At 37.8% G+C, this 16356-nt stretch overlaps 1 protein-coding gene across 2 annotated transcripts in view; it reads left to right on the top strand.

The window, feature by feature from the left end:
- Positions 1-16356, top strand: part of LOC115431314 (myelin protein zero-like protein 2) — a 119484-nt gene that overhangs the window by 18955 nt on the left and 84173 nt on the right. The window contains exons 2-4 of one of the 2 annotated variants that reach the window (XM_030151574.1): positions 10558-10727; positions 11079-11289; positions 15963-16131. In XM_030151574.1, coding sequence (XP_030007434.1) covers positions 10558-10727; positions 11079-11289; positions 15963-16131 — 550 coding nt within the window. Of the gene's footprint in view, positions 1-10557; positions 10728-11078; positions 11290-15962; positions 16132-16356 lie in introns of those variants that run through there. The other variant, XM_030151573.1, reaches the window with a different exon arrangement.

A 16356-nucleotide genomic window follows, 5' to 3' on the forward strand; every position in this document is an offset into this window, starting at 1 on the left:
CGAAGTTGTCGCGTCAGCAGAGAGGTGGGAGTGAAAGAGGTTTGATGGATTAAACTCTTATCCTCACTCACCCACTACACGTTTCCTCTGGACACCGCCGCCTGATAAATTACAATTGGGCTGGAGGAAACAGGAGGAGTGGAAAAAAACGGAGAGGTAGAAAGTGTTAAAAAAAAAAAAAATTGATGCTTGGTCTCTGTTTGGACTTAAAAGTTAAGTGCAAGAAATTTAAGTCACATTTTCATAAAGTTCTGTAGAAACTGTAATTTATAGGTGTAAAAAAAAAAAAAAAGTATTAACGTTTTAATTTGATAACGTTTTCATGTAATTATTTTGCACTTGTCTTTGAACAAACAAAAAAATCTTTTTCTTAAAATTAGCTCATATTTGACATTTCTCCATCCAAACACAGTGTCTGGTACATGTCTCTGCAGTGCTACATTTCATACCTAAGGTTTACATGAACTAGTAGGCATTAACCTGCAGAAAGTCAAACCTCTGTCAATGTAGGCCATGCAATTTTGAGACTTTGGTCCACTTTTTTCTAAAGGAGTGATATTTAACTTTTTACCTCCGCCAAGGAGGTTATGTTTTTGCCGGCATTGATTTGTCTGTCTGTCGGTGTGCAAGATAACTCAAAAAGTTATGGATGGATTTGGATGAAAATTTGAGGAAATGTTGATACTGGCACAAGGAACAAATGATTAAATTTTGGTGGTGAATGGGGGGGGGGGGGGGGGGGGGGGCACGAGTGCTTCTAGTTTCTAAATGGAATTATGCATTTTAAAACATTTCCCTGTGGTCTACATAAACTGTAAATGCTCTGTTTGGGTCTGAATTCTTCATTAATTCAACTCCACAGGTTCATCTTCAACCCTATTTCTGAGTAATGACACCAGAAAGGTTGTTTTGAGCGCTGGCCCTTTAAATATAAATGAGCCACTTCAGGCCCCACCCCCTCCAGGTTGTTGGCTGTGCTGTTCTGTCCCGTTCAACCAACAACTGAACATTTTAGGTAATTGGTTCCAAGTTTGGATATATTTTCAGTATGGACTACAACCGCTGCTGCTGATGAACAATTATGTTGTACTTGGAGAAATGTTCGTTTGAAGTCTTGACATCATATGTGCAAATGTCGTGATGTAACTAGTTATAGACGTAACAAATTAAGCAGGAATTAAAACAGCTTGTAGAAATCCACTTGATTTTTGCCAAAATTAATATAAAGATAGCGATGCTGTATTTTTGCTATATTTTGCTAAACCCACTTTAAATAATCTTTGGTACATTTATTTGTGTATTTGGACCCTAATAGTTCATAAAGTTTGAATTTGAACCCTCCAGGTGCTGCAAAGCTATCTTTATATTAATTTTGGCAAAAATCGAGTGGATTTCTACAACCTGTTTTAATTCCTTCTTAATTTGTTTTGTCTATATCTAGTTATGTCACGACACCTGCACAAGGACAAGACTTCCAACGAACATTTCTCCGTAGCAACGGTTGTAGTCCATACTGAAAATATGTCCAAACTTCAATTATGTTCAAATGTTCAGTTGTTGGTTGTATTAACGAGTACAAGTGGCTGAACGGGACAGAACAGCACGGTCAACAACCTGGAGGGGGCGGGACATTTGCATTTAAAGGGCCAGCGCTCAAATCGACCTTTCTGGTGTCATTACTCAGAAATAGGGTTGAAGATGGACCTGTGGAGTTGAATTAATGAAGAATTCAGACCCAAGCAGAGCATTTACAGTTTATATAGACCACAGGGAAATGTTTTAAAATGCATAATTCCATTTGAAAAAAAGCAAAATATCACTCCTTGAAGTTACATCCATACAGAGACATTACCATTCTGACTGTATTAATACTATATTTATATGATCTCAGACCTAAGAGAGGTTGTGCTCTGAAGGACTATTTATTATGTAATCCACATTGAATATGAAAAATAGTAATTCGATAACCTTTACTCTTACACAGATTTGAATAACTTACATGATGCTTCCATTGGACCGTTTGTTTTACACAAGTATCAGTCCTTTTATTGAATAACATCATTTAGCACTCTTTTTACGGCCCTGGTGTTGGGTGATAAAACCAGATTTGTAATCGATGCTATAGAAGTCAGGAATCTGTCCAGTCAGACTCATCTGCATCAAGTGAAAGAAGACGACAACAGCAACAACAAACCCTATCTGTTTATGGATCTCACTTTGTTTATGATTATGTGTAAACAGGAAGCGACAGACGGTAGATTTTCTGTCAGTGGAGATAAGATGGAATGTTTTGTCCGTATATTGTTTTGGGACAACTGCTTGCTTTATGTTCATAAGATCTGAATGCATGTAGACGGGATACAGAAAAACATATACATGTATCTGTGTTGGCATCAGGGGATCCCTCCATTACTCCCTCATCTCTGTGTAGTCCAGTTATGTGAACGCACATGTTACCTGAACCTGGTATTCCCAGCCCTGCATCCATCTTTGCATGAAAGACAGGCCTTGTTAAAAAAAGAAAACTAACCTGGGCTTGCGAAATCTCTCACAAAGGAGAGAAGAGGCTCTTTGTAATCCGCTGAGGTCTTTGTGTGTTTGGTCCAGTCCTAAGTGTTTCCTCCAAAACCGGTGCAACAGAGAATCAAGTTTCCTCCAGTGGTCCCTTTGTTTTTGAGGCATAATGAAGAGAGGAAAGGCACAAACACGCCATCTAGGAAATAATGTAATGAAACCAATTTCCTGATTCAGATAGTCCTGGCAGCTGCTTGATTTCTCCTGCAGCGTTTTCCTCTTCTCTTAAAGTCTAAACTAAGACCAAAGGACAACATTTTACAGTAACACTAACGGAAACCCCTCTCACTGATTAGTCATACTCTGATATCCTGCACCATCATGAAACACCGGCTCATGAATGTATTCATATTTGTTTCATAAAAGCTTTGTTAATACTGTGTACTTTTGGCAAGGACAAGGATTGTGCAACGAGACGCGCATGTCCTTTAGTTTACATTATATGTATTTGCTAAGCAGTTATAGGTGGACTTCAAAATACCAAGCATACCTGTGTGCACGGCAAAACACACCTAGAATAGGGTGTAAGTATACACTATGTACATACACTATGTAGGTATATAAATGAAAGGAAATTGAGAGCTATACGAGGGGTGGGGGGTGGGATGGGAAAAGTTCTTGTAATATTTTTGTTTTGATTTGAGTTTTACCTCCACCAAGGAGGTTATGTTTTTGCCAGCATTAGTTTGTCTGTCTGTCTGTGTGCAAGATAACTCCAAAAGTTATGGATGGATTTGGATGAAAATGCCAGGAACTGTTTATACTGGCACAAGGAACAAATAATTAAATTTTGGTGGTGAATGGGGGGGGGGGGGGGGGGGGGCACACTGATCTACCTTGGCAGAGGTCTGCATTCTCCGAGTACTTTTCTAGTTTTTATTTATTACCTCCGCCAAGGAGGTTATGTTTTTGCCAGGGTTTGTTTGTTTGTTTGTCTGTCTGTTTGTCTGTCCGTTAGTGTGCAACATAACTCAAAAAGTTATGGACAGATTTTGATGAAATTTTCAGGGTTTGTTGGAAATGGGATAAGGAAGAAATTATTAAATTTTGGTGGTGATCGGGGGTGGGGGGGCCCACGGGGGGGCCCATTTCCAACAAACCCTGAAAATTTCATCAAAATCTGTCCATAACTTTTTGAGTTATGTTGCACACTAACGGACAGACAAACAGACAGACAGACAAACAAACAAACAAACCCTGGCAAAAACATAACCTCCTTGGCGTGGGGGGAGCCCACGGGGGGGGCCACTGATCAGCCTTGGCGGAGGTCTGCGCTCTCCGAGTGCTTCTAGTTTCTTCTTCTTTCTTCTGATTTTTTAAAAATCATCCCTGTGTGGTGTATCTGTAAGTTTATATATTTATGTATGTTCTTTCTGTAAAATGTGCCTTATCTTACTGTAAAAGCTTCTGTTAATAAAAACCAATCCCTGTTAAAAAAAAAAAACAAAACACCTAGAATAGAGTGTTTTGAAAATTCCATCGTTCTCGACTGGTGCGATAATGTTTTCACCAGTCACTTTTTCATTGATCCTCAAATTGCACAAATATAACTAGCGCATAAAAATTTACCTAATGGAAAAACGACAATTTCGCCAAAAGTCAAATTTTTCGATTAAGAATTTTTGCGCTGGCAAGAGGTCGTTTTTCAGGCGTAGCGTAAATGGTATATCACGCAAAACTGCAATGGAGAGACCTTTTTTCGCAATTATAGTCAGATGAATTAAAAAAATGGATGTTGATGGACGTTACAACAAGCGAAGAAGAAGAAGAAACATGTTGACACACCAGGAAACCCAATCATTTTTTAATTTAGTACAAAATAGAGGGGTAATATATAATAATAATGAATATATCTGTAAATCAACACCATATTTATGTTCGTCGCCATGTTTATGGAATGACTTCTCGTGTCATCTCGCGATAATAAAGAAACAAATCATCGCATTTGTGATTTAATGGTAAAACCGACATAACGCACTTCTGTTTTTTTGACATTTAGTAAATATCGGTAAAGTATTGTGCAGATGTACAATGGAAAGCAACTACTGTGAACAAGGGCCTACTTATCTGTAAGTTACAAAGATACCTGAAAATGTAGATTTCATTGAAAGTTGGGGAATCCAAAAAGGCAGTGATTATTTTGGCTCAGGTTACACTTATGGAATTGTTTCTGTTGGCAGCGGACTCTGGAGTTGATTCTTTTTACTCTATTTAATAAATGCGATGCATAATATTGCAACCTTGACCGTTCTGATTGATGCAACCAGCTCAGAGTCGTTCCTCTCAGTAATAGTGGGATGGAAATGAGTTCTCCTAGACCTCGCCTTTGCTCTGCATTGCAGTTGTGTATCACATAAGACATAAGACACTGTAAAGCATCTGTGGAAAGGGTTATGCACTTTAATACCTGTCAGCACACTTTGACAGTGGGTGAAATATCATAGGCGCAGGTCAAACCCAAATTGCATATTTTTTCCTGGTTATTTAAGAGGCTTATATACAATCTTGGGATGACTGCCAAGCCAAGTAAAGCTAATCACTCTTGAGTGGCCTCTGTTTGATTATTGTACAGTAGATGAAAGTGTTTGGCTTCTTTTTTTCGTCAGACAGGCCAGTGGAGCAGTGCTGTTTATCCCACACAGTGTTGACAGGTGGAATAAAGTGCATTAAAGGTTCAGCAAGTTCATTTTATTGTGATAAATCTCACATATTGACAGATACTGATTCCAACACCGGTACTGTTAGACGAAAAAGGCTGTTGTGTGTGCATGTGCATGGGCATGTGCATGTGCATGTTCGTGCCGACTCCTTGGACTTATGCCAGTGTGAAGTCCTTTGCAAATACACATACACACACAAGCTCAAAAATAGCATTACAAAAGGATACAACCTATTCTTAACACTGTATCTCTTTATGAATAGAAACATCTGGAGTTTACACACATGCAGAACTGCTCTCCAGAAGTTTGTAATAGATAAGATGCTGACCTTAGGTGAACCCCCACATGGTAAAGTATTCACTGAAGAGACAATAGTTTCAAGTTCAAGTAATCAGCAGCGTCGTGTCAGCACACTTTACACAAAGAGTCTAATTTGGGCTTTTTAATTACCAGTGAAATGTAGTAGAGCTCATTCACATGCTTAACAATAACTTCAATAAGAGAAGCAGGGAGACACTATCTGACTGAAAATTAAGCTTTATTACTGCTTTATAAAAAAAAAAAAATAAAAAAAAGTGGTCAGTAATGAGATTTTTTTCTCCCTTTTGGTTTTGATCTTTTTGCTTCCACTTCTTTCTCGGTTTGATCTGAAGCCTTTTGATCACTTTAATAAATACCACCAACTCTTGCAGCATGTTTGTAGTAGAACCAGTAACATGAGGGGCTTTGCAGTAAAATGAAAATGTGTGGTTTGATTTTTTTCCTGTTGTTCTGCAATACAACAACACACCAGACAGTGTCTAAGGAATTACAACGCGTAAATACACATGGCACTTTTAACCCATAAAGACCCAGTGATATTTTTGTGGCAGTTCCCAAATGAATTTTTCTCTATTTCCACCTTTCTTAACTTATTTATCTTTTTTTTTTAAATTATCTGCTGTATTTTGTATTTTTTGGTGTAAATCATGTATTTTCCTATATTTAATTCACAGATCATGTAGATGTTCATGAAAACTGAGGAAATTCAAAGTTAATTATATCAAAACCGAGAAAAATGAAGAAAATGTTACTTTTTTCAGCAAAGGTATTGCTAACTGAATGTAAAAACAAGTGTCTCCATCCACTGTCATTGATCCAACTCCAAGGGTTTTGTTGGTGAACCAATATTGTAGAAGATGACGATGTTTCCATGGTAACTATGGAGCCTCTGAACATCCAAATGGGTCATGTCTGATGACCATGAAAAGATTATATAAAGTGCATTTTACACCAATTATTTGCATGTATTGATAGGATTAGTGGATCAACAGGTATTAAACAGTTTATATATGTAGGTGTTTGCTCGGGTCTTTATGGGTTAACTGGTGTTAATTGGTGTGTTATCTGTATACATTATGAGCTTTCCATGTGAATGTTCATGCCGTGTCAAATACCACACACTGAGGGTTTGGGTTAGGGGTTAGGGCAGGGTTTTTCAACCTTGGCGTTGGGACCCCACGTGGGGTCGCCTGGAATTCAAATGGGGTCACCTGAAATTTCTAGTAATTGATTAAAAAATAAATAAATAAATAAAAAATGTACTAAAAAACAATATATGGTGAGTTGACAGAAACAATCCCAAAACATAAAAGACATGACAAACTGTGAAGCTGAAACTGAAGCACTGTGGTTCTGTTTATCTTTCAAATGTTCATTGTGGTCGGTTTCAGATGCTGCAGCTCTTTCATAATTCATAGTTTGAGTTCTTGTTTGCTCAGTATTAATTGTCAGCCTTGTAAATCCAAGCTGGACTGACTGTACATATCCTGACCAGGGAAAATAAAATTCTCACTTTGTGCAGTAATCTACACCTGGCTTTTCTGCCTCCGTCCATAATATACATTATATAGACTAAATGACATCTAAAATTGACATTTATCTGCAACATAGTATAGCAAACTATTACATGATCAAAACAAAATTAGTTTTAGCAAAAAAAATGTCTCCATTTTGAATGTCTGGGATTACCAGAAATTTGTGACATTAAAATGGGGTCACAAGCCAAATTAGGTTGGGAACCACTGGGTTAGGGTTATGTGAACCGGAGACCTTGGCGTTAATTGACACGCAATCAACTGGCGTTGAATAACATGCCAAAGGACAAAAACACGTACGTGTAGCACGCCAAATGCCATAAGAACTGGCATGACATACAACATGATTTCATGAAATCCGTCTGGGAATTAAGACTTAAGTAGGACAAATTCCCATTATACATTGTAACGATGTGATAATAATCCTGCATCGTATTTGTTTGAACTTTGGTCCCACCCTCCTCAGTAGGGCACATTACTCCATGTTAATAAGCTGTGAAAGCTCTGTCTGCCTCTGGACGCTGGGTGTGGTCAGCGTTGACCACGCAGGCAGGAAGTTCAGACATAAACAACCAACAACTCAACTGAAGACATGATGGAGAAGAGGAATGGACTGAAAGAAAGATGAACAAACACGCAAATAAACAAACAGTATTAGCTTATCTCCTTCTTACAGACTGCACTTAAGTCCAAGTCTGTGTGTTATCCTGTTTCTCAGTCACTCATCTGCTCCATCATTCAGCTCTTGTTTGTCGATTAGGCACTCTTTCACATTTCTGCTTATTTGTCTCTTTGCTCTTTCTAAATAAGCGAAAATTGTACGCTCTTAATGCCTTCACTCATGTAATGGCATACATCGTCTTCACAAATTAGCGCCTCTTAACGACCGATTAAATAGTGATCATGTACTTTTAGCTGCTGGGACAAATTATTACTGTAATTGAGGCACTGTGCATATTCTAAACTGTTCTATCATTTCGCTAATATCAACTAATTCTGCTTTCAGAAGATTCTAATTAACGTTAATTTTTAATCAGCTCAGCTTGCGTCAAAAGACACTGTAGTTAAAGGCATTTTTACTTTTTTTTTTGTTGTTCAAAGGAGATTAGTAATGCTTATTCAAATGCATGTGCTGAAAATACAGGAGACAGTTTAAGGGAGAAATGTGAAATGAGGTGTTACAGCCTGGAGGACCTACATGTTCACTGTGGATTTATCAAGCATCATCGTGAAACGGTTCAGTATAAGAGTACAGGCATTGCACGTAAATGTTTTGCCAATTTCTGAGTGCACTACTCTTCCCAGAAATTAGACTGCATACAAATATATTTATGACAAATGTATCTTTTCCTGGTTGAAAATAAGGCACTTATTTGGAGTAGCAGTTATTTTCTGAACAAGCAATTGAAAGTTTCTGCTTCCTTTCTTATTCCTTTTGTCCTGTCTCTTTATTTCCCAAACGTTAGATGGAATATGAGCCTTTTACATTGTGGTTTGGATACTTTGCATGATTTGAACACACATACACCTGAGGTTCTCCCAGGGAAGGACTCATTACTGGTTGTACAGATCCAGCCAGTGGTGATGCTGTCTTCCTAATGAATATTGAAAACACAGGCAGTTTAATTCACTTCAGAGTCTATCCATCAGAGGGAGGTGAAATTTCCTTCAAGGCAAGCATGATTTTTGATGTTTTTTATGACATAAACAAATAATTTTAACATATTTTTCAGCTTAAACAGCAATTTCTTGATGCATGTAACCTGCCTTGGATTTATTGATAAAAACTTAGTTTAAAACAAGCCTATGTAGCAGTTTCAATACGTTGGCACTTTTTGTCATTTAGAGAAAGATTGGATTTTAATATGATATTATGATGTCTGAAAAATGACCTGATGGTTTACAAAGGTGGACATTTTTTTTGCATTTTGTGTGTGAGTGTTGCACATCCTTGCACACTCCTCCCAAGTTTCATCGAGCTCATTTAAAACACATTAGGCTGTTAGAGTTCTGTCAGGGTTTGGCGATGAGAGAGAAGCCTGTCTGTTCAATACTGTGAGAGGGCGTCTGGCCGGCCCTCTCTCTCATCTTAGCCCACAGGAAACTCTCGCCAGCCTGATAAGGAAGAGAACATGCTGCCTGAGGAGTCTAGACCCCGCTGACATTTTCCCAGCAAACTCTCTGCCTTAATTCTCACTGTGATTGTAACACAGAAATAACTACACAGCTCAATTTGCCCTCCTTAATACTTCAAATTTCTGTGTTTTAAGTCTTATGTTGCCATTCAGTGTAGCCAACTTGCTTAAAATCCATCTTTTTAGAGGGTGGTGCATATTAAAAAACAAACATCAGGCATAAAACTGAGGTCGGGGATGACACATGCACTGAGGTAATCCACAGAAGCCTCTTGTGTTCGAATTGTCTCTGGTACTCACAGCTTTCATCTGTGTTTGGCTTGTTCTGCAGGCTCCTCATATGGAGTGTGGCAGTACCATCAGAGGACAGGCCTTGGCTACTCCGACAGCCTGGTGGCTGCTCAGAACAGTCTGTTATGAGAAGGCGTTGACTTTAATAAGACTAGACATGGCTCCTGATAATATTATGCCGGATAGAGCTTGCTCTATAAATAGACCAGGTGATTTGGACCTGCACTCGCTGAAACTTCTAAAGAGACGCAGACTCTCACACACATAATCTCACCAGTGGCTTTGAAATAAGTATGAGGTTGGCTGTGTGTGAAAATAGGAGTCTGCAGTCTTGGCAAAAGGGAGATACAATGGTCTGGTTCCTGGGGTGATGTTGACCAGCTGCCAGACTGTGCCTCGGCTTTAATCACGTCTGTTCCTGGGACTGTGAATCCATGTGTGAGCAGGTCTGCACACTGCATGTGTGTGTATGTGTCAGTAGTAACTCCATTCTAGGGAGCCCATCCATCATTATATAGAAGAGCCAAATCGTTGCCAATATCCTTCTCTGCTCTTCCACTCCATTCATTTTCCATCTAATAGGTCTACTACGTATAGTAAAGATTGATATAGTCTATATCCATATAATATACAGCCACTCTCACTTTCAGCCACCAGCTGCTGCCAAGTTTAAGTGACTATTATTCTTAAAGTCTCACACATTTAGCCTACTGATCTAAAGTCAGTTTGTGTTTTCAAGATGTAAAGAAGCAGGTATTTCGAAGGATTCTGGTCACTGACTCATTTCACATTTCTTACCACTCTGTCCAGTATTTGGATCTCAGTATATGATGTCCATATGTATTGCAGAGACAGCTTACAGTTAGTGATTTTTCCTCCAACAGCTCTGCGTAGGTGGACGTAGGGTCACTAGGTACGCTGCATATTCTCCCTTTGCAGGAATGTACTAATGATGAATCCACACGCCTTGCACTGTGTTTTTGTATATGTTCTGCTCTAGAAGTCAACTTTACCACGGTGCTATATGTTTGCATATCACAGGTGTGCTGCAGGTCGGCGGGATACGAATATACACATCTGGGGACTTGGAGGCAGTGAACGGGACAGATATTCGTATGAAATGCACTTTCCAGACTACTGCTCCTATCAATCCTTCTGCCTTAACTGTTTCATGGACCTTCAGGCCTCTTTCACATGGCAGAGAGGAGTCGGTGAGTATGTGTGCATGCTAATTTATATGTGGGGAACTGAAACCAAACCTTAAAAGTCCCTGGTTGTGTCAGGGAGCATCCACCCCCTCAGCTGAAAGAGAAAGGAGTTGGTGAGTCATCGGGCTCCCCACGGAGCAGCCTAGACAGCCTGTGTGTATCAGTGTGTGTATGTGTGTGTGTGCATAGTTAGAATTGAGAGAAAAGGATGCAGCAGGTCTGGGTTTGAGTCTTATCTTCCTTTCTCTGCATGTGGGAGTAAGAAAACATTTCGGTCTCACCAGCTCTAGTTATGCATGACTTTGTGTTTTTGTCGATCCAAACTCATTGTTCTCATTTTAAACCCACATTTAGGTCTTTCACTATCAGCAGAAACCATACCCTCCTATAGAAGGCACTTTCAGGAAGAAAGTTGTTTGGGCTGGTGACGTCATGGGCCGTGATGCCTCCATCATAATCCGGCAGGTGAAGTTCACCTATAACGGTACTTACATCTGCCAGGTCAAGAACCCACCAGATGTCCACGGGACGGTTGGTGAAATTCGACTTCGTGTTGTCACCACAGGTCAGCATTTGGATTTGTATATGAAACATTTGTGTGCGTTTGTATATATATCAGTATACGTAGGCTACATATCTTTTCTATCTCTGTACAGAACAATACTAAAAAAGTTGCGTTATTTTTTTCAAGAAACATGCAGCTACAAACTAGTTAGTAGATAAATCTTGTGTAATTAGTGTTGTGTAAGCTACTTCCAAACAGTAATTCATTACAGATTACTCTTATTTAAAAGTAATTCCTTACCTTACAATATTAGTCACAGAACTGGAATGCGTTACATGACTGTCATGTCATAAATGGTGCATGCGCAGCGGAAACACCCCCCCCACACACACACCACAATACAAGAGATAGAAAAGCATGTGGACAGATATAGTGCCTATCATAAGTATTCACCCCCTTGGTGTAATCGTAGCCAGGAATACTGATCAACCAGGCTCTGAACCCTCCAGACACAGGTGTTTTATACACACCCACGCCACTCAGGTGATCGTCATTTAACTAATTTTGAGACTGTTGGCATCAATTAGATGGGCCTCTATTGTATTAGACCAGGGGTGTCTCCAGTGAGCCGAATCAGTTAAATAATAACAGTGAAAAAAGGAAAATTATATAATGATCAGGTTTACATCGACAAAGTTTCCTTAAAAATCTGAATAACACGAACAACTTGAATTGTCTTAAGAAAAACAATTGCAATTTAAACAATATTATGCCTCGGTTTATCAGTTTATAATTTACACGTGTATTACAATTGCACAAAACATTTAGTAACAGGCAGAATATTGGTAAAATTGCTTTTACTTTTCTTAAGACATTTCTGTTCGTTCATATTTGTTCAGGTTATTCACGTTTTTTGTAAAAGTATAGTTTGGTAATGTAAACATTTTCAAGTAATTTTACTTTTTTACAGAAAAAAAAGATAATTTTGGGTTGTCATTATTTATAGGTTATTATGATAATATTTTACTGGTCTGACCCACTTGAAATCTAATTAGACTGTATATGTCTGTATATGGAACCTGAATTAAAATGATTTTGACACCACTGATTGTTAATATCTTCAGTGTAATTTTTGCATTTCACAAATTAATCCCGAGGGCCGGATTGGACCCTTTGGCGGGCCGGATTTGGCCCCCGGACCGCATGTTTGACACCTGTGTATTAGACCATTAAATTTAAAAGGGGGTGAATAAATATGCAAACAGTTATTTTTCTTTATATATTTTTGTTTCATTGACATTACTTTGTAGAAATCTGTTTTCTCTTTGATATTAAGGAGTTTTTTTCCAATAAATTTCTGTCTGAAAAAGGCCAAATTATAAATTTATTGACCATGATTGATTTATGAAAGCAATAAAAGGGTAAAACATCCAAGGGGGTGAATACTTATGATAGGCACTGTAGTTCAGTAAGTAGCGCTACAGTCTATGATGTTGGAATCCCAGCAGGAACGCTGGCGTTTTTTCCAACATTTTCCATGTTCAAACAGTGGGCGTGGCACCGAGGACACAGGCAGATTAATCCATAATTGATAAAGAATTCGAACTAGTCATTGAAACATTAGCTTACCTTGTCATTGCTGATCACAGGGATCATGCTAACTAGCTTCTGTAAAGCAGGGTTAGGGTCAGTAATGAGCATACGTCCATGTGGACAATGGACTGTCTTCTGCCATCTTCACCCACTGGCTGAACACCAATAGGAAATAGAAGTTTCCTGCCACATTTTTGGTTCTTTAACCCTTTCATGCATGCATTATGAGAACATTAATCAAGATTTTTCTCTTTATTCCTCTTTGGGCATTAAAAAAACATTGCAATTATTATTATTATTTTTTTTTTTATGAAGCTATTTTTCATGGAGTTGCAAAAATGTCCACTCAGCTGGACACCATGTGTTTAATTTTTGAAGCAAAGAAACATGTATATACTGATATACTGTGTGAAAAGTATGAAATAAAAACATTAAATGCTGCTAATTTGATGCTCTCTCACATTTTAACATACACTACAACCAAAAAGTTATGGATATTTTTAATTTTTGGGCTTTTTTTTTTTTTTTTTTTTTTCAGTTGGGATTCTTGCACAACGCTTTTACTTTTTTGTGTGTGAATTGAAATGAAAGACATTTTTTTAATGACCAGACATAGTTTTATTTACAAATGGCAAAAATAACAAAAAAAAGACAAAAAAATAAAGAAATATCCTTAACTTTGTGTTTGTAGTGTACTCTGATGCTAGTCATTACTCACTTCATGGACATAATATGCCAAAAAAAAAAAAAAAAAGAAAACTTTTGTTGTTAATTACAATCTAATAACAATAACAAGGAATTGATTTACACTCGAACATGTTAAATCAGGTTTATCTAGAACAGCAAAGTTACAGTAATGTTTTCAATATCAGTGTATGGGATGGTGCATAAGCATCCAATATGTTGGCTGATATGAAACTAAAACAACAAAATCCATGAATATACAAGAGAACAGCTGGAGAATAACTGTCCACTGGAGCGACCACTATGCATGAACGGGTTAAGGTCTCATGGTCTTGCTGTTTTTTTTTTTCATTTGAACAATTAAATTATGGGTGATAAGTATGTTGTAACGCAAGTGCTATTGAACATGTACAGAGTAAAATATGACTGAAAATTGATTAGTAATGCCTCACACTACTGCGTTACAGCAAAAAGTAATCTGTTACTGTAATGTATTACTTTTGTAACACATTATTCCCAACACTGTATATAATACATCATTTTTTATGAGATTAATGTCTTTTACGCATAACACTTGTTAAATTAACTAAAAAAAAATCATTACATGTGCAGTTTCCTGGGTTATGCCCTCCATGGGAGAGAACAGCAGTGGTTGAAGGAGATACAAAATGAATTAAGAGATGTGGCATCATTAGTGAAAACAATGCTGTGAAATGTTATTTATTAATATGCCCTAAGCTTGAAAAAACAGCGAGGTTCATCCTCTCGTATATGTGTTTCTCAGCTTCATTCTCAGTTTTGCAGACACACAGAGTAAAGCCAAGGAGGAAGCTGCCACATAACCGGAGTTGTATAAGTTTTTACAGAGTCCTGCCCACACCCCCCGTGCAGCACTGTTATTGTTATTGACGGAACACACAATAAATGTGGATGCCCAGAAAAACAGAGCAAAACAAAAAGAAAGTTGAAGAATAAAGAAAATACAGGCAGAGGGCAGTGTCTGTAGATAAATACACTGACACACAATTCTACTGGCTCATAAATGATGACTTGAGGGAGAGTTGTAACTAGGGGTGTTAGAAAATATCAGTTCTGCAATATATTGTGATATTTCATTTCACAATACTGTATCGATATTAAAAAGTACTGTATTGATATTTTTACGTATTTATTCAAATGCAGATATTGTGGAGGTTCATTTTTGTTTTTTGATTTTTTTATTTTGTTTATATCATATTTATTATTATTTAACAATGTTTTATTAAATAATGGTTATTTGAAGCATCCTAAAGGCAGATGTTATTTTCTTTGTTGGGATTGCACCAAAATAATGTTATGATGTTAGTTCTGAACTAATAGAATATGAACATTTAAACTGTAATGTCTGTGAAACATAATGTAAGTTTTAACACAGGAACATTTTGTGATACAGTATTAGATCCTGTTTTGATCAAATAAAAATGTGTTTAGTATGTGTGCATGTTTCTTGTTTAATTCAATTCTTCCAGGAAATAATCATTTAAAAAAAAGGAATAAACAAAAAAATTGCCTTTTTAACTGTATCATGATATATCGTGATATATGGTATCGTGAACCTAGTATTGTGATTTGTATCATATTGCCAGATTCTTGCCAATACACACCCCTAGTTATAACATGTTTTTAGGGAAAGTCTTACATATAATGCCTTTAACTATGATGGGATATATCACAGGTGTCAAACATGTGGCCCGGGGGCCAAATCCGGCCCGCCAAAGGGTCCAGTCTGGCCCTTGGGATGAATTTGTGAAATGCAAAAATTACACCAAGATATTAACAATCATTTTAGTTCAGGTTCCGCATTCAGACCAATTCAATCTCAGGTGGGTCATAATAACCTATAAATACTCACAACTCCAAATTTTTCTCTTTGCAAATGTAAATGTTTTCACGTATTTACACTGAAACAAAGTATAATATTGCAAAAATATCTGAATAACCTGAACAAATATGAACAACCTGAAATGTCTTAAGAGAAGTAAGTGCACTTTTACTACTATTCCACCTGTTACTAAATGTTTTGTGTGTTTGTTGATCCACTGTGATCTGTAAGTTATAATGTACAAGCATAATATTGTTAAAATTACACGTTTTTCCATTTGTTCATATTATTCACATTGTTTGAGAGGATAGTTTGTAGATGCAAACATCATCATAATGTAATTTTACTTTTTTTGCTCTAAAACATAGAGAAAAGTTTGGAGTTGACATTATTTATATATTATTATATTATAATTTTACTGGTTCGGCCCACTTTAAATCAAATTTAGCTGAATGTGGCCCCTGAACTAAATGAGTTTGACACAGCTGGGATATATCATATTCATATTTAGTGCCATGCAAGTTATATGATCTATTTTCTTACTACGATTTTGCTTCCTGACGAATGTGACCTGAACCTGTGTTTCCATGTACAGCCTCTTTCTCTGAGCTCCTCATGCTTGCGCTGGCCATCGGTGGTGGTATCACCGGCGTTGTGGTCCTTCTCGTCATCATCGTGTCATGCAGGAGATGCAAAAGGAGAAGACAGAGGAGGGAAGGGAACGAGGAGGCTCCACGTAAAGAGAGAAAAGACCCTACGGCGTGGTAAGACCAAGACAAAGACAAGAGGGAGAGGACGAGGGGGATAGAGAGAGGCGTCCAAGAATCACACTTCCTCTCTCGGTCTCCGTCTGACTCTGGGGGTCGGGGCTTGTGGTGCTCCTTCTTAGGGATCTTTTCCTGTTGGACACTTCACTTTCTCCTTCCTCTCCATCCATACTCTTTGGATACCAAACACGGACCGGCTGGTGTGCAGTTGTCATTAACAGA

This window comes from Sphaeramia orbicularis, chromosome 13, assembly GCF_902148855.1.
Source record: "Sphaeramia orbicularis chromosome 13, fSphaOr1.1, whole genome shotgun sequence".
NCBI lineage: Eukaryota > Metazoa > Chordata > Actinopteri > Kurtiformes > Apogonidae > Sphaeramia > Sphaeramia orbicularis.